At 50.3% G+C, this 25,093-nt stretch overlaps 1 protein-coding gene across 2 annotated transcripts in view; it reads left to right on the top strand.

Annotated features, from left to right (window-relative positions):
* The first annotated feature begins 3,184 nt into the window (after positions 1 to 3,184).
* The window catches only part of STK40 (serine/threonine kinase 40), a 38,910-nt gene continuing 17,001 nt past the window's right edge, over positions 3,185 to 25,093 (top strand). For both annotated transcript variants that reach the window (XM_070404737.1, XM_070404736.1), the window contains exons 1-2: positions 3,185 to 3,370; positions 23,929 to 24,048. In XM_070404737.1, coding sequence (XP_070260838.1) covers positions 23,937 to 24,048 — 112 coding nt within the window. In that variant the 5' untranslated portion in view covers positions 3,185 to 3,370; positions 23,929 to 23,936. The remainder of the gene's footprint in view (positions 3,371 to 23,928; positions 24,049 to 25,093) is intronic.

Here is a 25,093-nt window from a genome sequence, read left to right as displayed (position 1 = left end):
GTGTGTGCAGGAGGCAGCCCATCAATATGTCTCCTCTCCCTTCCTCTCTGAAATCAACAAAATATATATTTATTTTTTTAAAAGAATGAGACTGATTGTTGTACTTTGAACCTAGCAAATGCAGTTATTTTTGTTTTAATGTTATTTTAATTGATTTCAGAGAGAAGAAGGGAGAGGGAGAGAGGGATAGAAACATCAATAATGAGAATCATGGATCAGCTGCCTCCTGCACGCCCCCTACTGGGGATAGAGCCGGCAACCCCAGCCTGTGCCCTGACTGGGAATCAAACTGTGATCCCCTGGTTCATAGGTCGATGCTCAACCACTGAGCCACACCAGCCGGGCCATTCACATTCTTGAGACTCCACCGTGTTAACTCTGACCCTGTTACCCACAGTTGCAGGTAGGAACCTCACCTTTGTATTTCCTGTGGGTAACCCTGTCATTTTATAGTTGAAGAAACAGGCCTAGTTTCCTCAGGGGAAGGAACTCTCCTCAGGTCCCATGATTAAGTGATGGCAGAATGCCAAGATGATCAACAGAAGTAGCTATGGATTGTTGAGTCTCACTGTGTGCCAGGCCCTGTGCCAGGGCCCTACGTGCTACGGGAGAGCAGAGCTGTATGTAGTCTGTTTGGTTCCACTGGATCACCAGTATTTGGCTCAGTGCTTTGCACCTAGCAGGCCCCCCATAAATCTTTGTGGAATGAAAGAATTATCTTATTTCATCATTATAACTACCCTGGAGGTATATATTAATAGCCCCATTTTACAGATGAGAAAACAGACCCAAAGAGGTTAAGTGACTTGCTCAAAGTCGAAAAGCTAGTGAACAGCAAAGTGGGATTTGAACTCAGGTCTGTATGACTCAAACTCCATGATACTACACTACATTATTCTGCTCCCCAGCACTCCTGACATCACACTGATGACAGAGTAAGATAAGCAGTGCCCTGCTCATCTCAGTGCTGGTTCCCAGTCACCAAGTGTGGGCCTGGCACTCAGAACTTGCCATACCCAGGCCTTGGGGCTTGGCCACAAAGAGAAGCCAGAAGACAGCCAGTAAGAAGGATTTGCTGGGTTTAAGAAGGCTGAGTAAGCTCATCAGGGTTGAAGGTCTCCTCCTCTTCTTCTGTGATAGGCCTGCCTATACCTCATCAAGCAACCATCTCATGCTATTGTCATAGGCGTCACTTTGTTTTGGCAGCATTGTCTGCCAGTATGCCCAGAGTTGGAGAGGCAGCAGGAGAGTGTGTCACCGTGTATGTGTGTGTGTGTGTGTGTGTGTGTGAGAGAGAGAGAGAGAGAGAGAGAGAGAGAGAGGGAGAGAGAGAGAGACACAGCAGTCTCATACTGATGTCCTTTCATTTCCTCTGGCTGGCACCTTTAGTTTCTATTCATTACCTCTTCTCCTCCCCCACTTTCTCTCCCTCCTTCTCTCCTTTGTTAAAATCCTATATTTTGAATCAGCTGGAAGTCTCCTGGGGGTGGAGGGGGGTGGTGTCAGCTCCTAGTGATTCATCTAGCTGATAATTAGAGCTCTGGAAAACCCAAAACTCATTCCTGTCAGAGTCAGGGCTTCCGGAATCCCTAGGCTTTTCCCTTTGTCAGAGAGGAAATCTTTGGAGGCAGGGGCTGGCTTCTTTGTGCCTGACTTTGTCACCCGCTTCATCAGAGCTCTGTAACTGAGGTGCGTGTAAAGCACTCTTACTCGCCAGGTCCTGTGAGAAGCCGTTTCCACACACTGAATGCTCACAGTGATCCCATGAAGTGTTATCCCTATTTTGACAGGTGGCGAAGGTTGAGGAACTTACACTCATCAGTCAGCTTGTAAGGAGTGAAGTAAGGATTCAAATCCAATCTTTTCACCATCTGCCAGAGCTGGTTCAGATCACAGCCCTGCCATTATAAGCTGTGTGTCTTTGAATAGCTTATTTCCCAACTCAGAGATCTAAGATTCTTCATCTGCAAATAGACTCCTAACCTGATGTCTCTAAAGTGCTCGACATGGGTTGTGACACACAGCAGGAGCTGTTTTGATGACTGTTTTGTTATTCAGCCCCATCAGCTCAGTGAACACCAGACATTCAGATAGACACAGGAGGAGGCAGTCAGATTCATACACCAACTCTCATGTCCTGGCACTGCCTGTATAGAGATGACAAATGCACATACAGGTAAGTGCCTGGCCACCTGCCCTAGTAAAACCCAGCAGTGCACACAGGTTTGGACACGTGTGCCCACACATGGATGCAGAGTGACCCAAGGGACAGCTGGCCAGACACCCAGGAATCAGGCAGTCATATGCAGCAAGCACCCCAGCTCACATCCTCTGAAACAAAGAAGTGACGGCCATGGTCGCGGGTGCTGCTGCCACTGAGCCCTTTTAGTTGCTTCTGCATGCCAGGGGAGGGAAGCCAGGCTCTCAGAGGGCCCCAGTGAGTCACCAGCCTGATGCAATCAATCCCTTTAAAGGGCTCATCTGCTGGTGTAAGAAGCTGATTCATGGAGGGCGTGGTTGCTGGAGGAGGAGGAGAAAGGGACCGAAACTGCAACAGGAGGGGCTGAGGTTAGATGACTGGAATCATTAATAGAACTGTTCACTGTAAACCTTCCTGGTCAAGGCTTCAGGGATCTTCAGGTTGAAGCGGGGCGTCAACAAAAGCGAGGGGCCCTGAGGAAAAGGAATTGTGAGGGCTACGACAGGAATTCCTGTCATTTATTGAATCTAACCGCAGCGTTCTCCGCACAGAACTCCAGAAACCGAGAAATGGGGTTCTAGGAAGAACCATTTTTCTGATAAATACACTACAGCTGGCCAACTACTGGAGACTTCTCCAAACCTGGCAGGGCGAGACTGTAGGGCACGCGAGGTGCGGTGGAATCGGGGCGGGGGCGGTGCCTCAGGCCGAGCCTCTCCGCAGACTTAGATAAGCGGTAAGTACCGCCCTTTAGCATCTCAGCCTCCAATCCTTTCACAGGTCTCGGCCCGGACCCCACCCCGAACCAATCCGCACTTGGAATCTGGACTCTTGCCTGAAGGCTTCCGCCCATCGTCAAGATAGCACCCAATCCCAATGCCGTGAGGTCGACGACACGGCCGAGGGGCGGGGCCCGGAGAGGGGGCGGGGCTGCGGCCAGGGCCGGGAGGAGGGGGCTGTGCGTCACTTCCGTTGTCAGGTGGCGGCGCCGCAGCCATGGAGCGAGGCGGCGGCGGCGGCGGCGGCTCGGGCTGCTGCGCTGGGAGGCGGCGGTGAGCGGGTCCCACGCCCCCGGCCCGGCCCCGGCCCGGCCCCCCCGAGACGGAGCTCCGAGCAGTCCCGGCTCCGGGCTACGGACTATGGGCGAGCAGCGCTGAGCAGCGGGGGAAGGTGAGGGCGGGGGTCCGGGAGCGGGGAGCCGGGCGGAGGGTGCGGGTTTTCTGGGCGGGCCTCGGCGGCTGTGGTGATGGGACTGTGGTGACAGCCCGAGGCCGTCTGGCTGTGACAGAAATGGCAACAGAGAATGCCCCCTCTTCTGCTGGGGTCTGCGGTTCCCGGGCGGCGGGGGCGGGAGCTGCTGCGCGCCGGGGCCGGGGGCCTCGGGGACCCTAGTCCTGCGGAAGCCCTGGGAGGTGGGCACTGCCAGCCTTGCCTAGGGTCACTCCGCCCGTAAGTGAAGGCACCGGCGTTTGAACCAGCCAGGTTTTCCCCAAGAGATCCCTCTGCCTCTCCATGCTTCGCTCCTGATCCGAGAGTGACTTGAAAGTTAGAACGAGTCCCCAGGGTGAGCCAGCCGGGGCTTCCTCCGGGAGCCCTCACCCGCTGGCACGGGCACCATCACTGCTGGGGAATTTTCGCTTCCCAGGGGCGTCCAGGTGCGGGTCAGAGCTACCTGCTAGCTAGTGCTGTGTTTTGGTCGGCCTTTTTCAAGGAGAGTGCTGTGGTCACTCTTTCACCTGTCTTGCCGGGTCAGGCCCGCCCATTCCCACGCCACTTGGCCTCACCTTCCAGCCAGTAGGTGGGGCGTTGGGTTTCTCTGCGCACCCCCACTCCGTAGGTTTGATGCCGGTTTGTTGGCGGAAGGAAGAGATGACAGCCGCCTTCTGTGGCAGGATAGACTTTGCTCTGTTTTAAGTCACGGGAGGAAACCGGTTGGCTTTGCTCGGTTTTGAGCGCAGTGGGGAAGAGGGTAGTCACTCTGGGCTGGGCTCCTTTCCCTCCTGGCTTAGCTTTCATGAGATAAGGAAGAGCAGAAAATGTAACTGTTTGTAAACAGTGCTTGTGAGCTGCTTCAGCACTTTGAGGGCCCTGCCTTGCCAGTTGTTTGTGGGTTAGATCTACAGTCTGGAGATAGCCCTCATTCATTCATTCATTCATTACCCACAAGACAACAACAGTAAGCTTGCCTGGAGAGGCAAGTAACCTATATTATAGTGGTTAAAAGTGGGCTTTGGAAGCCCTGGCCAGGTAGCTCAGTTGATTAGAGTGTCCTCATTATATGCCAAGGTTGGGGTTCAAACTCCAGACAGGTACATACAAGGAGCAACCAAGGAATGAATAAGAAAGTGGGACAACAAATCTCTCTCTCTCTCTCTATCTCTCTCTCTCAAAAAAAAAAAAAAAATCAATATATATATATATATATTTTTTAAGAGATGGCTTTGGAGTCAGATTTCCTGAATTCAAATTCTGGCTCCGCAGCTTTCTAGCTGTGCGACCTTGGGCATGTTTGTTTAACCTCTCTGTGCCTCGGTTGTTCTCATCTCTAGAACAGGTGATAACATAGAGTTGTTAGGAAGATTTAAAAAGTTAACACATAGAACCACCATCTGCCACATACTAAGAGTTCAGTAAATGTTAGCTATTATTCTTATTTGAAGAAGCCTATGATTTGGTAAAGGGGACGGCCCTATAGACAGGTAGTTGAAGTGTGGTATGAAAAAGCTAGTAGCAGCAGGAACAAGAGGCTTGTGGGAACCCAGCAGAGGAACCTGCTAGCTCAGCCTGGGTAGGGGGAGGGTCTCGGGAAGGTTTAGCCAAAGTGACTATGTGGGAGCTTTATCTAGACGGATGGGATGCCCTAGCCAGGTGAGAGTGAAGAAGCAAGGTGTTCTACTTAGAGAGAGACAAGTACACTCATAGTTTATTCCAGAAACCTCAGACTGTTCCATATGGTGGCATGAAAGTCAACATGGTGCAAGGTAAAGCAGTATAGGTTGACAAGAGAACACCACATTAACAATTTGGGACTTTGTGCCAAGGGCCATGGGGAGCCTGTGAGAAGGTTTTAAGCAAAGGAGTGTCATAATTGGATCTAGTTTTAGAACTGTCTCATTTGAGTCCCAGCAGAAGAGGAAGAGGAGAGACTAAAGGACTGGAGACCTCTTCAGAGGCCATTGCAGGCCTCTAAGAGTGAAGACGTGGTGCTGGGGTGGTAGGTCTTTGCTGAGAAAGCACTCTGTGCTACCAGTGGCAGGTGACAAGCTCCCTTCATTGCCCTGGACTGCTCTGCTTTACGGAAGTGCCTGGTACATGTGCCCCTCTCTTCCTGGGATTGCAGACTGCTTGAGCAGCTGGAGAGGTGAGCTGCCCTCTCAGAAGGCCAGTTGTAGGGGGTCCTGCATTTGCTCCATTGTGCCTTGAATTTGACGTTTTGGGAAGGCAGCAGTTTGTAGTGGTGAAGAGCCTACTTGGCTCTGCAGTCATCTCTGGGTTCTAATCCCAGCCCTGCCAGTCACTAGAGGGTTACTTATTCTCTCCATGCCTGGCTTTCTCATCTGTGAAATAGGGACAGTCAGAGCCCCTCCCTAGCAGGGCAGTGCTGAGGGTTAGTAAGATGTGGCAGGTTGAGCGTTTAACACACACCGAGTGTTAGCTGTTATTACGGCTGCAGAAAAGAACTTCCACGAACTAGTCAATGCAATTAGTGGCAACTAGTACTGTGTCCCAATGAGCTGTCAGAAGTGTCCTAAGGCATCACAAAATCACAGAGTTTTATTGTATTCTTTCTGAACAGAAAATCTGTGGGGAGTTTACCCAGTCCGTATAGGAGCCATTCGAATGATTCAGCTTGGCTCTTTAAAAGAACCATTTTTTAAAATAGAAATAGGAATGCTGAGAAAAAGTATTTAGAATTTCTTCCATGTGTGTCCCTATTAGTGACCTAGTCTGCTGTCTGAATTAGTGTCAGCAGGAAACATATTGCTGTGTGTGATGACTCCAAATCCAGCCCTCGGGTTCCACACACACAAGCTCCCATGTGTTGCTGAGGATGTGCTGGGTATAGGGTGGAGGGGTGATGGGGGCAGAAGGAGAGCAGAGCGGTAGCAGCAGGGACAGGGCAAGCTCCTAACCAATTAACACTTGCATAGAGCTTGGCAAGTCTCTCACAGAAGTCTGTGCAGCATATAGTGGGAACCCAGAGGAAAGACCGATTCCCCGGGAAGATGAGAAGATTGGGGAGAACTTTGGAGAGTCCTTAGAACTTAAACTGGATCTTGAAGGGTGAGCTGAGTTTTCTGAGGGCGCATGAAGCACTCCAAGCAGGGGAGCAGCAGGGCACAGGCCTGGCTGTGTGCTGGTGTGTGTGCACTTTAGGAACCACAGAGGTTCAAGCACAGGGTGTGAAGGCACCTGGTTGTAGGACATGCTGGCGGAGAAGGCACCAGGGCTAAACTGCTTGAACTAAGTATTCTTTTGGTGGTGGGATGCTTTAAGTGGAGGAAACATTAGACTTGCATCTTCCCAAGAGCCATCTGGCTGTGGGTAGAGAATGGATTGGGGAGAAAGCAAGTCTGGAGTCCCCGTAAGAGGCTGTTGCAATATTCAAAGCAAGGATTAGTGGGGGGCTGGATCAGGGCAGAGGCAGTTGGGATGGAGAGGAAGGACAGAGAACAGAGCTGTTTGGGGGGAAATCAGCTAGACTCTGGGAGTATTTGGAAGTGATGATTAAGGGAGGAGCAATGGTGGCAGGTGACTCAGAGGTTCCTGGCTTGGGTGACAGAGTGAATAATACTGTAGAGATAGGATGGCTAGGAGAAGACAATGACCAGTGAAACCCGCCAGCTCTATTCAGTAAGCCCTGTGCACACTCTCACGGGACAGGATCAGTTGTGAAGCCTGTGGCACCCTGTCTGGCTTTGGGCCAGGCTTCCCTCTGGTTTAGCGTGAGTCAGTGCCTGAGAGAAGGGCAGCTTCCCTTCTTTCCCCTTGCCTCCATGCCGATTTGCCTGGGGAGGTTAACTCTTCAATGTTTCAGGAACTCAAGTGGCTGAGTCTAAAAAGCTCCCATAATTTCTTCTGCCTTCAAATGGCCCTTCAGTCTGACGCCATCCACACAATTCAGCAAAGGACAGACTGATGAGGTCTTGCACAGCAGCTACCCCCAGGGAGGGATGGCTTTCCCAGCTCTCTGGAGATCTGATCCAGAAAGAGACCCTGAGATTGCATTTACTCCAGAGGCTGGGTCAGCAGACTCAGTCCTCTTCTCAGGAAGGAGAGGTGTCAGCCAGAGGCACCCTGGGACTCACTCAACCAGAAGGGAAGTGTCCTTATCCCCCTGAGCTCAAGGGGAGTGTAGAGCTAGACTTGAATGGGATTGGGCTCTGGAGAAGGATGTGCTGGTCTGCAAGGCTTCTAACAGGCCCTTTGGAATTGCGGAGCTCTCCACAGAATTTCTCCTTGCACTCGTAGCATGGAAAAGAAAGTGGCCTGACTAGGAGCACATCTTTCTCCTCCACCTGCCCAGGTGAAACTGTGGCTTTGAAGGTCACCCGGCCCACAGCAGCACCACATATCCTCTGGGATTTGTAATCAATATCCCCCAAAGGAGAAAGGATGCTATTGCTTGCTTTGATTTGCTTACTATGTTAGACATGGTGCCACTTTGGTACATGCACGTCTGGATCACTTGAGGCTACATTGTGTCTTCATCTGTGTGTCATTTATTCAACAAGCTCTCTACTGATGTACTTAGGTTATTTTCTGTCTTTTGCTCTCCAAACAAAGCTGAAGTGACTGTATACATGTGATCTTGCCCAGCTTAGATATCTGCAGAATAAATTCTAGAAGAGGGGTTGCTACTTCAAAGAGGTCTTGCAATCCGGGACCCCCTCGGGGGATGTCGGAGAGCCGGTTTGGGCCCGATCCCCGCAGGCCAGGCCAAGGGACCTCACCGATGCATGAATCCATGCACCGAATCTCTAGTATGCATATAAGATCTTTGATTAATCTCTTCTCGCCCTCCCCTCTGCCCTGCTTCCCTCTGAGATTCATCATTCTGTTCCATGTTTCCATGCCTGTGGTTTCTGCTCCTGCATTGAGCGTCTGCCCCCTGGTGGTCAGTGTGCATCATAGCTACTGGGTGGTCAGCCGGTCGGCAGGTTGGCTGGTCTCTTAGGCTTTTATATATATAGACTATTAATATAATTTCTAGCCCCCCAACCCCATTTTTTAAGGATTTTTAGAATTTATTTGAGCCAAAATGACAATGATTGCCAGGAAGCAAAATCTCAATGGGTTAAGAAAATGCTCCCTGGGCCCCTTTTAATAAGCTGAAGCAACCTGCTTTTCCCCCAGCAAGCAAAAGTAAACTTTTGGGGTTGAGGTCCTCCTTCCTAAGGGGGCTACAGCCCAGTGGTAGTCATTCTCTTTGGGCTAATGGCTGTCTGTCCTGGGTGTGAGTCTAGGCTCCCTAATATAGCAGTATACAGGCCTGATGATTCAAAGAAACTCTAATTTTCGGAAAGCATAAAGGTAGCAAAACTGAGGTCTCTTGTCATTCAGAATGAAGCTGTCCCCTCTAAATATGTTGATACACTGCTGTCTTCTTGTCAAAAAAGGTAGAGGATCTCTAGGCTTTAGGGAGTTCCTGACCCCAGGTACCAGATGGAAGAGAAAGTGGCCTGGACGTTGCCATGGGAAGTGTCAAGGACAGGACTGGTATGCCTGTCATTTGTCTTTGGGTTCAGAGCAGAGCTGGTTTGAGGTGTGATCAGGGAACAGCAGGTGCTTTGGAAAGAGGCCCGGGTTCATCCCCTTGGGAGACCTTTGGACTGCTCTAGCCCAAAATTCTGTGGGGCTTTTGGAACCCCACTGCTGGCATCTGCCAACTCCGGGGGCAAGAGTCCTGCTCCGCTTTGCAGTTGATAAGGAGCTCCTGGCATTACTGTGTTTGGGGCAAGTTCCACAGGGTGTTCTGTTCTGACTCCGCACTCAAGGTGGTCTCTCCTGAAGGAACAAAGGAAAACAGCCAAACAGGGAAGGATCCCCACATCTTCCAGGTCTTTGGCTAAGTACTCTGCAAGACATATTGAATTCTTCTCACATTTAAGGAAGAAGGAGTTATTTCTCTTACAGAGGACAACCCCCAGGCTCAAAGGGCTTTATTAACCTGTACACTGTTACACAGCCAGCAAGGAAGAGCCAGCCCACACTTGTGTGACTCTGGAACTCATGCCATCCCATTCCTCCATCCTAGCCAGACCCTGGCCCCAGGGAGCCGACCACATGGAACCTTGGACTCATAGAGCCGTAGAGCTGGAAGGGACCTTGACAAAGCTGAAGGAATCCCTTCTTTGTCAGAAAATGGAAACTGCCATTGCCTGGAGACAATTCCACCTGCCCCCGCCCCCCCACCCTCCACCACAGCCCTTTGAGTAGTGGGTTAGGAGACTTTCAACCATGTCAACCAGCAGTTCTGCCACTTGCCAGTTGAGTGACCTTGAACAAGTCACTTCCTATCTCCAGCCCCAGTTTCCTCCTCTATAAAATGGACATAATACTTCTTGCTGCTAAGGTAGTAATGAGGATTAGACACGAGAGTTACTGTCTATAGCAGGTTCAGCTAGTGTCTGGCCTGCAGTCAGCACCCAGGAGCTAGCTCTAGTGAGAGGCCCAGATGAGCTCTTCGCTGGCAGGTCTGTAACTGTCCCAAAAGCCGTGTCATGAGCTAGCTTCCAGGTCTCCTGTTTAAACCGCTTGGTGGCCCTCCCAGCCCTTTTGGATACCAGGTGGCAAGCAGGAAGTTCCTTACGTTTGCAAGTTACCTGGGAGAGCTTAAGTGTACCAGCAGTGGTGATTTTGTCCCTCCCACTCCCCACTCTCCTGATGTAGCCTGGGGTCAGCACACAGACCTGTACATTTAGGGCACTTACTCTCACACTCGTGTTCTTGTGCCATACTCCCTCTGTGTGCCTTCTTGGAGGCCCAGCCTCCCCCGATTCCATTACTGCTCTTAACAATTTTAATGGATTCAGAAAATTTTTAGAGTTTTAAAAATTATTATTATAGTAGTCTATGGTAAAATAGTTATGGAAGCATATAAAATAACACTCTCCCTCCTCTCCTCAAGCCCCTAGTTGCACTGCATGGAAGTATCCATTGTTAAGTTTCTTCTAGAAATTTCCTAGGTATATTCAGAGGTGTATATAATCTTTTTTTTTTTTAATCAAATGGGATTGTATTATACAAATTGTTCTGTATTTTGCTTTTTAAAAATGTAGTGTGTCATAGACATCTTTATCAGCAGGTGTGGCTTTAGTCTTAAAGACTGTGTATTATTCCATTGTCTGGATGGAACATGATGTAGTGAACCAGTCCCTTCTTGGTGGACCTGTCTGAGGGGGGTGTGTGTGTGTGTGGTTTTGTCTTTTGTGATTTTTTTACTGCTACACATGAAGACCCTGGAGCAATTAATCTTTGTGAATTGGTGTGAGTATGTTTGTAGGATAAATCCCTAGAACTGGCAGTGCTGGGCCCCAGGCATGTGCATTTTCTTTTACTTTGTTGGCTGTTATTTCATGCGTGTCTTCTGCGCACCTCTTGGGCCTGTGCAGGGTTCTCAGGTGGACAAGGCGAGCACACATACAAGGAGCGTTTGCTTGCCAGTGTCTGTCCATGGAGGCTTGTGGCCCTCGGGACTGGCCATGGCTGGCCTCCCAGAGGCAGAGCAGGTGAGGCCCTCGTGTTGGCCCACCCCTCTGAACGGTCCACTGAGGGGCACTCTCATGGCCAGGCCTGCCGTCTGCCTCTGTAATCTTGCCCTCCAAGCAGCCACAGCCAGCAGCATTCAGTAAAAGCGCAGAAAGTGAACTGTATTGTTCATTGTCAAAATTGTGGAGTTTAATTGAATTTAATCTTTGATAGAGGCAGTTAGGGAAAGGCAGTTTGCTGGCCCCAGTCCTAATTGCCTTTCTCTCCGAATGACTGCAGTGATTTCTGCTATTAAAAACAGTAGAAAGAGAGAGAATCGTTGCACCTAGGCCAGGCCTGGGCTCTCCCATATGTCGCTCTGGAAATCTGGGGTAGAAGGAAACAGCATTTGTCGAGTGCCTCCCACACTCTGGCTCCCAGCAGTCCTCAGGGAACCTGTGTGAAGCATCACTGCCTCTCTCACTAGGTGGGAAACTCAGGAGCAGAGAAACACCTGTCCAGGTCACACAGTGGACACAAAGGTGGCCCTCAGACTCAGCCAGCCCTCCTTTAGTTGCTTGCTACATTCTCCTGCCTGATTTGGACCATTGTGAGTGGCAAGAACCTGAAGTCCACGTGGGACCCTGTGGCAGGCCTTCTTGCTGGGCTGAGTCACTGCACAAAGTAATAAGTGATGGTTTGAGTTGAGGGACCTCCCTGTCATCTGTTCATGCCAGGGTCCCCTAGTTGTAGGGAGGCTGGCATGCTGTGGAGGGCTCTCAGTGACCCAGTCTGCCATCACTGCTCATGGCAGAAGCCCCCCTCCCCTGCAGAGCCAAGAGGCCGCCAGGAATGTCTCCCAAGACAGTGCTCTTTGCCGTTTCCCCAGGCTGCTTTGCTGGAGGGAGATACCAGGGCAGCACAGCTCAGAAAGAGCTATTAAGTCTGTTCCTTCCTCCTCTGACACCCACTCACAGTGACGGATTATTTGTTGTCACATCAGCTGCTTCCGGAGGCCCTTGGGCGGGGTGAGCTGGTGGCAGGGCTGGTGATGCTGCCCTGGATTCTGCTCTGGTGGCTTTTGGAGTGGCTGCTGGTGAGATCCTGTGACCCATCTGCAGGAACTGGTTTCTTATGCTGTTTATCTTTTCCCCAGAGGGGTCTACGGGTCCACCTCTGTGTGCACAGCCCTGGAGCCTTTTCTCCCAGAATCACTCTGAGACACGTTCTCCTGGGCAGGGGCCTTTAGCCTCCAGTCTGTCCCCCCAGCCTTCATGGAAATCACAGAGGAGCCCAGTGAGGTCTTCCTCGGGGAAATCACTGATTATGGAGTCTCCTTGTGTGTGTAACCTTGCCTCCTGGAGGAGACTAGAGCTGGACCGTGAGCAGCAGCCACTGGGCTTCCTGAGAGCGGCGGGGTCTTCAGGCCCCGGAAAGCCCCCAGGACTGCTGAACTCAGCATGCTGTAGTCCTATGAGGAAAGGCAGTGACCGAGGACTGAGGGGGAGCAGCTGGGCACAGAGCCCTCTTTCTGACTGCCCCTCCCACTTCCCACTGGCTGAGTCACTTCCTCTCTGGCTGCTGCAGGTACTCACCCCCAGGCCGGAGAGCAGGGCTTCAGGGGGTGGGGTTCACCCTGAGCAACAAGAGGGAACTCTGGTTGAACGCAGCAGTGCACTCCATACCCCTGAGGCAGTGAAGCACTGCATTGAAGAAGGATGTGATGTTATATATTCTTGACAAATTGGAGCTATACATATCCTGCATTTTAAAAAGGAACAAAATCATCACACTGTTTTGGAACAGTGAAGATGACAGCACAGGCATGAATCTTTGTCATCAGGGAGTCCTGGCTGTAGCCTAGGGATTACTAATCTGCCTCCCCGCCCCCAGCATCCATCCTGAGCGCAGAAGCAAATGGCTTCCAGGGGCTTCCTGGGGAGATTGCTTATAGCCTTCAGGCTGCCTGGGGAAAGGTTCATGCCTGCTTCAGAGATGGCTGTCATTCAAACTCAAAGGAAAAGCCCTCAGACAGAGCCCCCTTCCAGGAAGCTAGCAGGAGTAGAGAACAGACCCCAGGCAGCCTCCTCCAGGCGGGTGAGCTGGACCAGGATCTCTGGGTTTTGACTCGTCAGCAGTGAAAGGGGGAAATCTTTCCCTCATAAAGTTGTGAGAATTGAAGAAAATCTCAGGAACACTAAGGACAGTTCTTGGCAAGCAGTAGACGCCCATTAAGTGATAGTTTAAAAGGTATTTGCTTGGAGAGACTTGTCACCAGGAAGGTTGCTCAGCATGGAACAGGGAATGCTCACCTTTCATCCAACATAGCCCTTGAGACCACCAGCCACAACATCCTGTCTGATCCTTCACTCATCCCACTTTAGAGATGAGGAAACTGAGGCCCATGGAGTGGAGGCGACTCTCACAGAGGATCGGTGACTATTTCAGGGTCACAAAGCAAGTGAATGAGGCAAACTGAAATTTGAAACCAGGCCTACCTGACCCCAAAATCCACCTTGCTCTCCCATCTGGCATGTGAGTGACTGGTCCATCATCTGAAACACTTGGTTCTGTGAATTCCTCTTGGTTCTCTGGGTTGGCTTTGTAGACGGAGAATAGGCCTGTAGGGAAGATGGTGGTGCTAGTAGAAGCACCTATGCGTGAATATTGAGGTGCGGTGAGGGTGACTCCCAGTGTGTGTGAGTCAGGGAGGGGTGTAGGACACTGCCCTATTGGCTGGTGGGAGGATGTGTCAGTAACCCCGCCTTGGACTCAGCCCTTTTCTCCAGGGGGGCCCTGAAATGCACCTCCTCCAGGGACAAGCATGACCCCTCTCTCCCTGCTCACCTGATGCTTTCTGGCTTGGAAGCTCCCTGATTCCAGGAGAATGATTGCTTGTAAGGAAGTCCAGAGGGTGCTGTCCTCTCTGGTTGGCATGCTAGAACCACAGCAGACATCAGGTGGAGAAAGCAGCTAAGGAAGCAGTGTGGTCAAGTAGAAATATGTGGTATTCAGAGTTGGAAAACCTGTGTTCACATAGGTGAACTCTTTCAACAACTAGGCAGGAGACTGAGCAGGTCTCTCAGTATTTCTGAGCTTCAGTTTCTTTTTCTAGAACACTAGAGGCCCAGTGCACGAAATTCGTGCAGGGGAGGGAGGGTGTTGTCCCTCAGCCCAGCCTGCACCCTCACACAGTCGGACATCCTTAGCGCTGCCACGGAGGCAGGAGAGGCTCCCACCACTGCCACTGAGCTCACCAGCCATGAGCCCAGCTTCTGGCGCACTGACCACCAGGGGGCAGCTCCTGTATTGAGCATCTTCCCCCTGGTGGTCAGTGCACATCATAGCGACCAGTCATTCCTTTGTTCGGTCGATTTGCATATTAGCCTTTTATTATATAGGATATATTCTGGGGGCGGGGCCAGTTAGTTACAATAGTTTGTCTGAAAGTGCATTGTAAGCTATAAAGCCTTGTACAAAGTTAGTTAATGTCAGGTGTGGGCTTCCCAGTAGGTCCTGAGCCCAAAATTCACCATCCAGAAAGGGGCCCAGGAGGTTTTCGAGGGAACTGTTTTCCCTCTCGTGTGGAGGGGTCTGCTCTATAAAGCATGGATCCACCGATCATCTTAGTTGGATCTTGTATTCAGGTTTCACCCTGCTCACCTCAAGTCTCATCATTCATTGCAATACAGTCAGCTAAACACAAAGCTGGGCCAGAAGTTCTCTTTTCTGGGGAAAGTAAGAGTGGTAGGAATTTTTCTGACCAGCAGAAGAACCTTCACACTTCAAACCTGGAGTGGCCAGGAGGACTGTCCTTGGTGGGAGGGGCAGGCCAGGCTGTCACTCTCACGCTCCACGTCTTACTGCGGGAAAGCAGATCTTTTAGCTGAATTCAGCAAAAAGGGGCCTGGTCTGTCCTGCCTGTGAGGGGTGGGCCCAAGCTGCAGGCATGCCATGAATGGGCTTCATTCCTCAGTGGAGGCTGTTCTCCAGCAGCAAGCACTGTCTAAGCACAGCCTCTGGCTATCAGCCAGCCTAGAAAGCCTTGCCTCAGGCACCCGGACATTTCTGACACGAGACTTTTCCTGGACAGACTCTTCCTAGCACCACTGCAGCCCAGTCACCTACCACTATGTCATCCCCCACACCCCATCTCTCTGATCCTGGATTCTGTCTCCTGCCATGAGCTGGTAGACCATCCATACTTCTGGGTCCCACTCCAACCCCTGGCTTCTAGTTGGGTGATCTCAAGCTCTGTCCCCTGCCCCATATTGGCTTTAGTGCCTTCTGGGTGTACAACAAACAGTTCTGGACCCTTCCTTTTCTCATTCAGCAGTTTTCCAGGCACTGGGTGAGGTGCAGAGAAGCAGAGATGAATTGGGGTTGCTCCCAAAGGGTTGCACACAACCTGGGGTAGGGGCAGTCAGGAAGGTAAGCCAGTGGTACAGCACAGCAGGAGGGGACAGGTATGCTCAGGTGCCCTGGGAGCTGGAGGAGTTGAGGACTTAGTGCAGAAAGTGGCAAGTGAGGACTAAGGGAGAAAGACAAGCCAGACAGAAAGGGGAGGGCAGGCAAACCTGTTCGTTGCACAATCAAGGAATTGTGTCATTTGGTGTGGCTGGATGTAGGAGGCATGAAAGGGCAGTGACACTGGAGAGGTAGCCTGGGTCTAGCCAGGCTCACTGAGGAATTTGATTCTTCCTGAAGACCACGGGAGTATTGGGAGACCCCCCACAGCAGAGACAGACAGATACTACAGCCCCAGATCCCCAAGCAGGGGATCAAGTGCAGCTGCTGGAATCTGTTTGTCCAGCCTCAATTACATAGGCAGCTGAGGTGGGGTCTTCTAGTGGAGTCATTCCTGCATCCTTCCTGATCAGCATCCTGGGGAGCAGTGCCCTATCCCAAGGGTGCCAAGAGAAACCCTTTGAAGATGAGCTGCAGAAAGACGCCACCAGGTGGCAGACCTGGAGATTGCACAAAGGCATCTCCCCACCCCCATCCCCATTCCTTTAGCACAGTGTTTGGGGTGGGGAAGGAAGGGGAACAGTCAAGACAGAACTTCTGTTCATGCTGGGCTGGCTCTGCCCAACAAGTATGAGATTCCAAGTTCTGCCACTGTGGGCTGTGTACCCACCAGAAATCCCTTTGAACCTGTGAATCTGACAGCATATTCCTCCAGGGTCTGGGGAGCTTTTTCAGCAGGTTCACTTTCTCCTGTCTCCAGGCACCTGAAATGAAAGTAAATTACATCATGACCCTTCACCCCCATACACTAGCATCTATCCCCTGAAAAACAAAGACAATCTCCTACGTCCTGTACTATTCCACAATACAATTTTCAAATTCAGAAAATTTGACATTGACACAATACTATTATCTAATACACAGTTCATATTCAAATTTCTCCAGTTGCCGAAACCGGTTTGGCTCAGTGGATAGAGCGTCGGCCTGCGGACTGAAAGGTCCCAGGTTCGATTCCGGTCAAGGGCATGTACCTGGGTTGCGGGCACATCCCCAGTAGGAGGTGTGCGGGAGGCAGCTGATCGATGTTTCTCTCTCATCGATGTTTCTAACTATCTCTCTCCCTTCCTCTCTGTAAAAAAATCAATAAAATATATTTAAAAAAAAATTTCTCCAGTTGCCCAGTCATATTCTTTTTTTAACTTTTTAAAAATCAGAGAGAGAGAGAGAGAGAGAAACATCAGTTTGTTGTTCTACTTATTTATGCATTCATTGGTTGATTTTTATATGTGTCCTGACCCGGGATCAAACCCACAACCTTGGGCTTCCGAGTCATATTCTTTTTTTTTTTTTAACATATATTATTGATTTTTTACAGAGAGAAGGGAGAAGGATAGAGAGTTAGAAACATCGATGAGAGAGAAACATTGATCAGCTGCCTCCTGCACACCCCTTACAGGGGATGTGCCCGCAACCAAGGTACATGCCCTTGACTAGAATCGAACCTGGGACCCTGCAGTCCGCAGGCCGACGCTCTATCCACTGAGCCAAACCGGTTAGGGCGCAAGTCATATTCTTTATAATCCCCCCCCACTCCCACCCCAGGATGACCCATCGCATTTACTTGTCATATGTCTTTAGTCTCCTTTAATCTCAAATAGTTCTTCCGCCTTTTAAAAACCTATCCAAAATTGATGTTTTTGAAGCATATAGGCCTGTTTTGTTGAATGTCCTTCAGTTTGGGTGTGACTCATGATCGGATGTGGTTTATGCATTTTTAGTTAAAAAAGAAAAAGTAACATAAGTGATGTATCTTTCTAAGTGCATCATATTAGGAGTAACATGATGTTCTGCTATTGGTGGTATTAACTTTGACCATTTGGTTAAGGTTGCAGCTTGCTTTTTTATTAATTTATTTACACATAGTGACTTTCACAGATCTTTTAATTGTACCATTCAGTCATTTTGACAAGTGCAGAAAGTGACAAAAGTTATGTCCTTAGATAGTATAAGTTTTATGGCCTAGGATATGTGCTCTGTCCCACCCCCCAGTCCTGCTCTAGGAGATCTTGAACTAGTGGCACTAGGTCTTAATTCCATCACCGGATCATAATGAAGGACCCATTTGAGATGGCCTCATCCTCCTACAGTCCCTTCCTGTGCCCGAGTTGATAATTGCCAGCTGGTGCTCCAGCTTTTGCTTCCCCCCATAGACCAATGAACAAAGCAAGAGGATGAGATGAGGTGTGCCTCTGCCCAAAAGAGTAGGCGCTCCCCTTGGCCCCCAAGGCAACTGTACTCTGCCCTCTGCTACAGAATGCACTGGCCCTGCCCACAGCGCTCTCCTCCTCCACAGCGCAGTTAATGCCCAGGCCTCTCCTTTCCCCCCACACTGAGTTGAGCATGTCACTCAGGCTGGCCATCAGACCCCCGGCCTGTAGTCTCAGGCCAGCAGACAGCAGGTTTAAGGTCTCTTTAGCCTTTAATCTGGTTACCTTCCGTCTGCTCCCCACCTTCCTAACTCAGTACCTAACTATCCCCTTCTCTTTGGGCAGGAGAAATTCAAAGCTACTGTGTTTTAAGCAAATAGCACAATTCATCACATGCTTACAATGTGCCAGTAGGTACTCTGCTGAGCCTGTTGTGTGGACTATCTCACTCCATCCTTAGACCAGCCTTGGAAGGTAGATATTGCACACCACTTTGCAGATACAGAGCAAATCATTTGTCTAAGATCTCATCACTACTAAGTAATGGTGCTAGGCTTTGAACCCAGGTGTGGCTCATCCAACCCTTGCTCTGACTCAGAGGTTCCCTTCCAGTTCCCATCCCTTCAGCCTGAGGCATAGGATGGGGCCACCCACAGGACAGCTGGAGCCCCCAGTCCTTTCACCCCCACGTGCTATATGAGTTTCTCTTTGTTTGACAGGTAAAAGACCAGCACGCGTTGCTCTAACCACTTTGTTCTGCTGCCCTGGTGTCCTGTGAGCAGAGACTCACTTTGGCCTCCTCCTGGGAGCTGCTGTGGGTTTGGACACGCAGCCCCTTTACCTGTGGCAGAAAGGATTGAGGCTAGGGGTGGGTGGGAGTTCTGTGTGCATTTCCAGGTGCCAGGTGGGCTGGACAGAGGTGTGGGGCCCTGCTTCAGCAGGCACTGCCCCAGGTCCTGTCCAAAGGACAGAATCCTGTACAGCTCAGAAGCTTTTTGTTGATTTGTTTGTTTTATTTTGACCGACCCAGGAAACATGGGAGTAGGGATAGGGGCTGCTGACAGGAACGGCCTGAACATTGATGGCTTCGGCCCAGCCTGATCCTGCAGTGTAGGCACAATCCTTTGGCTCCTAGCAGGAGCACAAAAAGAGGCTGCTGACAAATTGTGGCTACCAGCTGCTGTTGTCACACATGCACACACAGCAAGTGCTGCGCTGGGCCGAGGTCACGGGGACTGCCCTCGCACTCGGCCTTTACCAGTTTGGTTTGCAAGGTCCCACATGTCTCCAGGAACCCAGAGCAAGAAGCCTAGGATGAGGTTGAATGCAGAACTTTCTGCACATGGGAGCAGGTCCCACAGCTGCCCTTCATGTTGCCGGGAGTGGGGGTTTGCTCTGGCTTTGTGCACATGTGAGTGTCCCCTGCCTAGGGCCATGCGTCTGCGCATGTGTGAAGGCCTCGGGGGTGCTTCTGGTGTGAGTGAGGGTCTCCTCCTTGCCTTGGTCAGGCTTCAGCTGCTTTGTAGTTGGGTGGAGCTGAGGAAGACTGAGCTTGGGAGGCCTTAGTACCGTCTCTCTTTTTAGCCCACCTCCTTTTGGGGTTGGTGGTATTGTCCACCATGTTGAACTATGCCCTGCCATAGTGTGTTCTGCCGGCTCTACCCCATCCAACTATGCTGTACCCTGTCACACTACACCCCTGGACTCAGCTAGATGGGACTTAGAACCTTATGTGTTGCTAGTGGCCTGGCCTTCATTACCTTCTGGGAGAGCTGGGCCCACATGGCCAAGCAGCTTTGGGGTGACATGACCTTAACCCCAAATTGACAGGGTAGGGCAGGCCTCCCCTCTTCTGGGCATGCCATGATGGCTGTCACAGAGTTGGCCCTTATTCTAAGGCCCACAATTTGCTCCCTAGGCTGGGCCAAGCAAATGACCCCCCAGCTCTCACTATCCAGGTTGAGAAGCGCAGCCTGCAGGAGGCAGGGCTGCCAGGCTGGGTTCTCATTCAGTGCCTCCTTCCCAGCCTCCACCCCTCAGCCCCATTGCTGCCTCCCTAAGCTTCCTGTTGAGTCCAGGTTCTAAGGGAACCAGCCATGATGTGGGAGGATACCGCACGAATAGTTGGCAAATTTAAAGCTCCAGAGACTTCCAAGCCAAGATTGCTAAGTTCCTGGGGAGCTGAGCAGTGCACCCAGGAAGCACCAGCAAACGGCTACCACTTAGACAGGCTGGGCCAGGGCTCTTCACCCCACCTGAGGACCAGTGTCTCTGGAGGAGCCTGGCCCCAAGTATCTGATAATAGCATATCAGATATTTACATTATGATTCATAACAGTAGCAAAATTGCAGTTATGAAGTAGCAACAAAAATAATTTTATGGTAGGGGGTCACCCCAACATGAGGAACTGTATTAAAGGGTCGCAGCATTAGGAAGGTTGGGAACCACTGTAAGACCAGAGTAGCCAGAGCTTCCACATTGCAGATCTCGCTGTGAAGGCAGGATGCCCCCAGGGAGCATTGGTACCATTTGCAGGTGTGCCTCTGAAGGGCATTTGAAAGTGGGCACACCCTCCCTGTGCATTAGTGGGGGTTGAGGGGCAGGAGGGTCTGTCCTCAGTCTTTGCTCACCTCATTAGTGAGCCTGCAGCAGCTTCCGCTTTTCCAGACGCCCCTCCTCATGCTGCTTCCTTTGCATCCGCCAGCTCTGCGTGGCAAGAAGGGATGCTCAGGAAGGAAAGCAGCCTTGCTACCCCTCCCCTGCCAGCAGCATCTTTTCCCTCTCCCTGCCCGTCTGCTCCCATCCTTCTGTCTGCCTACATTTGGAGCAGTTCCCATGCCATTTGCTTGAGTTGAATCTTGAGTGGGGTGGGTGGGGTCAAGCTGAGCCCACTCATTGTCTGTGCTGCAGCTGCTCGCAGCAAACTGTTGTCTAGTCTAGACCATGCCTGTGCGTAGGCGCCTCAGCAGCGTCTATACAGATATGATGAGGCCTCCGAGGTGCTCTCCAGGGAACCAGGGAAAGAGGGGAGGCTTAGTGCTCCGTTAAAAAGGGGACAGGGCCACAATGGCGTGAAACCAGCTTATCTACCAGGAGAGGGGCAGCTCCAGCTCAGGGCTGCTGACCTGTGAGAACTACCGACACCTGGAGGGAAGGCATCCAGCCAAGTGTGGAGTATCTGCGGGGCCAGGCACTTGGGGTCCAATGGTGTGTTTTTTTCTTATGGAATTTTTTGTCTAGTGGTGGGGGTAAGACATTAAGCATATAAACACACAAATAAATATATAACCATAAAATATGGAAAGTGCTGCAAGTGAAAATTACAGGAAGCCACGTAAGACTAGCTGGGACCCACTGGTGGTGGGGCTGTCCAGGAAGGCTTCTCTGAGGAAGTGATACTTAAATTGAGAAGGATGCATAGAAGTTAGCCAGGCAAAGAACAGGAACACTGCTCTAGGCACATGTGCCCAGCTATGAAGTCTAAAAGCTGTTTCATTTTTCCCTGCTTTTGTGTGAACGATTTTGAATCTGTTTCCAGTATGAGCTTTGGCAGAAGTCAAGGCGGAGCCTAGCCATGGCTTCTCCATCTGTGGACGGTCAGGGCCTACTGAGTTACATGGTCCCAGCTTCTCTCATAATGAAACCCTGGGACTGCTCCTCAGTGACACAGCTCTGAAACAAACGGGCTTGACGGGAAGCCAGCCTGGGAGGGGCTAGAAGTACATCAGGCCATCTCTCCTACTTCCAGTTCACTGCTGGAGTCAGTCTCCTGGGATTTAGAAGAAGGGCCAGAAGACAGCGTGTAAAGAGTTAAAGTAACCTGACTAGTGGATCCACACCTGTTCTCAGAGTAGAGACAGCCTTCCAGGAATAACAGCAAAAACAAACTAAAGGAAAAGAGAACTGTTTAACCTTTTTTTTTTCTCCATTTTAAAAAGTTAAAAGACTGAGAAAAACGACATCCTGTGCCAGTTATATTCTTTTTTTAAAATTCTTTATTGTTTAAAGTATTATATATGTCCCCTTTTCCCCCCATTGACCTCTCCCCTGTTGTTCCCAGTTATATTCTTAATGTATAGTTTCTAAAAACCAGTGTAACTAATACACAACAATAAAAAAAAATAGAAAAATATGTACTGGAAATTCATAAAAAATAATACATACAACCAGTAAGCATGTGAAATAAGTTCAACCTCATGAATAACTAAGGAATTATTAATTTAAACAATGATATATTTTTTATTGCCCATCAAATTGGCAGTCTTTAAAATAAGGACATAGTCCTGGAGCAGGTCCTGGGCCTTTCTCGCCCACACCGCTGATGAGATATCAACTGGCTCAGCCTCCCTGAGAGCAGCGTGGCCGTATATGTGAAGCACCTTTAAAACATGCTCCCCTTTTGACCCTGCAATTCCACTTCTTAGAGTTTATCTTGAGGGAGAGAGGCAAGTACACCAAGATGTAGGTGTATGGCTGTTAATAAAAATATTTAGAAATGGATAGAGTAGATGTCCATGAATAGGGGTGTGGTCCAATAAATCATGACATTCTTACCAAGGAGACTGTGCAGCTATTTCAAGTGATGCTACAGAAGAGTATTGTCATGAGGGGATGTTAATATGGTGTTTTATTTTAGTTTGTTTACAGCCTTAATGAGTTTACATACCATAAAACACTGTAAGCACACACCTATACAAACACACACAGGAAAGTCTGCTTGAATGTTAACAGCGATTACATCTGGGTGGTGAGGTCACGGGTATCTTTCTTATTTTTGCATATCTGTATTTTCTAGTGTTTCTGCAGGGAATGCCAATTACTTTTGTATGAAGAAATAAATTACAGAAGTTTAGGGCTGATTGTTAAACCTCTAAAGTTTTCACTCCTGACATGGCCATCGGGTCCCCTAGATGTGGTCCTGGCCCCTCCTCTGGTCACCTCTCTCCACTCCCTGCTGCACACTGTGTACTCCAGTGACACAAACTGCCTGGAGTTGGCTGCTTATGTGTCATTTCTTACCTTCGTACGTTTGCTCACCCAGGTTCCTCCGCCTGGCCCACCTCCTCAGAGAAGTTTCCCCCGAACCCCCTCACCTACCTTGGGCCAGGGCCTCTCCTCGGGATTGGGCAGCCAGCCTTCCCTGGGCATCCCTGTGGCCCTCTGCCCGCTCTGTGGAACTCATCTGTGTGTATCTGTTTCCTCGCCCCACTCCCAGGACGCTGCATTCCCAAGGTGTTAACTATAGAGAGCTAGAGGGAGTGACTCCTTTTTTAAAATCCATTCTAGCTCGGCCAGTGAGGCTCAGTGGTTGAGCATTGACCTATGAACCAGGAGGTCATGGTTTGATTTCCAGTCAGGGCACATGCCCACGTTGCGGGATCAATTCCCAGTGTGTAGGAGGCAGCCAATCAATGAGGTTCTCTCTCATCATTGATTCTATTTCTCTCTCCCTCTCCCTTCCTTTCTGAAATCAATAAAAAATATATATATTTTAGAAACAAATTAAAAATCCATGTCTAGAGATGTACATCTTCAAGCATCTAGCTCCTGTGTCAACCTTTTGTTTTAACCCTGGAGGAGGTAGGGATTACCAGGCAAATCATAGTGATCGTGACCTCCATTGGTGTTCTTTATCTGGCTCCTAAATGCACAGTATTTTTCTTAAAAGTAATTTAAGAAAATTTTGAAGATAGGAGAAAGGAAGAGAAAGCAAAGTTAAACACCCACCCCACCCCATCCCCCGATTGACAACTTTGGGATGTTCTTCCATCTGAGAGGACTTAAGGGTCAAGGGGAGTTGGAGAGAGGAGATTCTTGGTAGTGACCTGTACAGTATACTTTGTGGGCATAAGAATCCCCGGGGCCTCATGTTCACCATTTCCCGGGGTCCACACCCCACCACACGGCAGAGGTCATAACATTGGGGGTGGAGTGGGACCCAGGGATCAGCCCTCAGGCCACTAGCTATAGGAAATTGGGGGGAAGGCCTTACTTTGGGAATAGTAAATTCTCAGCCAGCTCTCCTCTCTGTGGTGATCTCTTGGGGAACCCAATTTGCATACGCACAAAACCCAGTGTTCTCTCTGCATTTTACCGGCCCCTTTGAGGCAAGGTGGCTGCCCACCTCTGTAACCAGTACACTCCCTCAAGCCCCTAATTAATCCCAAGTAAAGGAGCCCTGGTTCTTTGTCACCGGGAACCTTCAGTTCTCCTCTGGGAGGGGGAGGAGGTGGCAGCGACAGCAGCAGCAGCAGCAGCAGCAGCTGTGTGACGCATCCCCAAGTCAGAGACTTGGAGGCTGGGTTAGCGTAAGGAAATGCGCTGACTTGCTCAGTGAGAGGGGCTCTTTCTGTCTCGTCTAGAGCTGAGGATGAAGCGGAGAGCATCAGACAGAGGGGCTGGGGAAACGTCGGCCAGGGCGAAGGCTCTAGGAAGTGGGATTTCTGGAAATAATGCGAAGAGAGCTGGACCGTTCATCCTGGGTAAGCCTCTCCCTTCTGGGTGAGTGGGTGCTGGGGTAGGGGCAGGGCGCACTGGCATGCACAGTCTGATCTGCGACGTGCAGAGTGAAGTGTCACACCCACCACAGTGTGGGGTCCTAACCAACCCTGGGTCTGGCCCAGTCTCACCGCCTTAACTAGAGTCTGTTTATGGCAGTGGGAGGCTCAGAGCTTTAGGTCACCCTTTACCAAGAATTGTCACCTTTGTTGTAGAGGCACCAGCCTTAGATCAGTCTTAGCTGAGAGCTAGACTGTCTGTTCCCTACTATGTCGCCCATGGGAAACACACAAGCTGCATTGAATCCCAAGGGCCATCCAAGTCACTCTGTGGACCACTCTGGGAGAGCATAATTAATTTCACACAGTGGTCAATATAGCCCCTGAAACTTCCTGTAAAGTTGGCACAGAAATCCTGTAGAATTGGGTATTCCCAGTGGTCCCGAGGAGCAGCTGGGCCTTCTGCGTGATGTTAGAGGTCCAGCAAGTCCCGGTTGCTTATGCTCAGGGTTGCAGGTGGGGTGGGCTCTGAGGACCCTGACTCCCTAGCAGCCAGAGGCTGGGTGTGAGTTTTGCTGGGGGAACAACATCTGGACTTATGGATACAAGAGAGTTCCAGCTGCAGTCATTCAGTGAGTCAGTGGTGCTCACTCTGGCCAGACCTGTGCTGTTTGCAGGGGTGCAGCAGTGAATGTGACAGACCAGTTCCTGCCCTCACAGAACTTAACATTCTAGTTGCAAAAAGAAACGGTAAACAACACACAAGATCATCACTGGAAGGCCCGGTAGGTGCCTTTAAGGAAGTAAACAAGGTGATGTGAGTAAGAAGGGCCAGGAGATAGTATAGACAAGGAAGGTTCTGTATAGGAGATGACATTAGCTGACAGCTGAGGATAAGAAGGAGCCAACCATGTGAAAAGCAGGGGTAAAGCATTCTAGACAGAAAGAACAGCAAATGCAAAAGCCCAGAGGCAGGAAAGGCCTTACTGTCTTAGGAATTAAGAAGCCAGTGTAGCTAGAGCCATGGTCG

The sequence above is a fragment of the Myotis yumanensis genome, unplaced genomic scaffold (assembly GCF_028538775.1).
Source record: "Myotis yumanensis isolate MYYU_CA2020_CCGP unplaced genomic scaffold, mMyoYum1.0.hap1 SCAF_2, whole genome shotgun sequence".
Taxonomy (NCBI): Eukaryota; Metazoa; Chordata; class Mammalia; order Chiroptera; family Vespertilionidae; genus Myotis; species Myotis yumanensis.
This window is presented reverse-complemented; position numbering and strand designations above follow the sequence as displayed.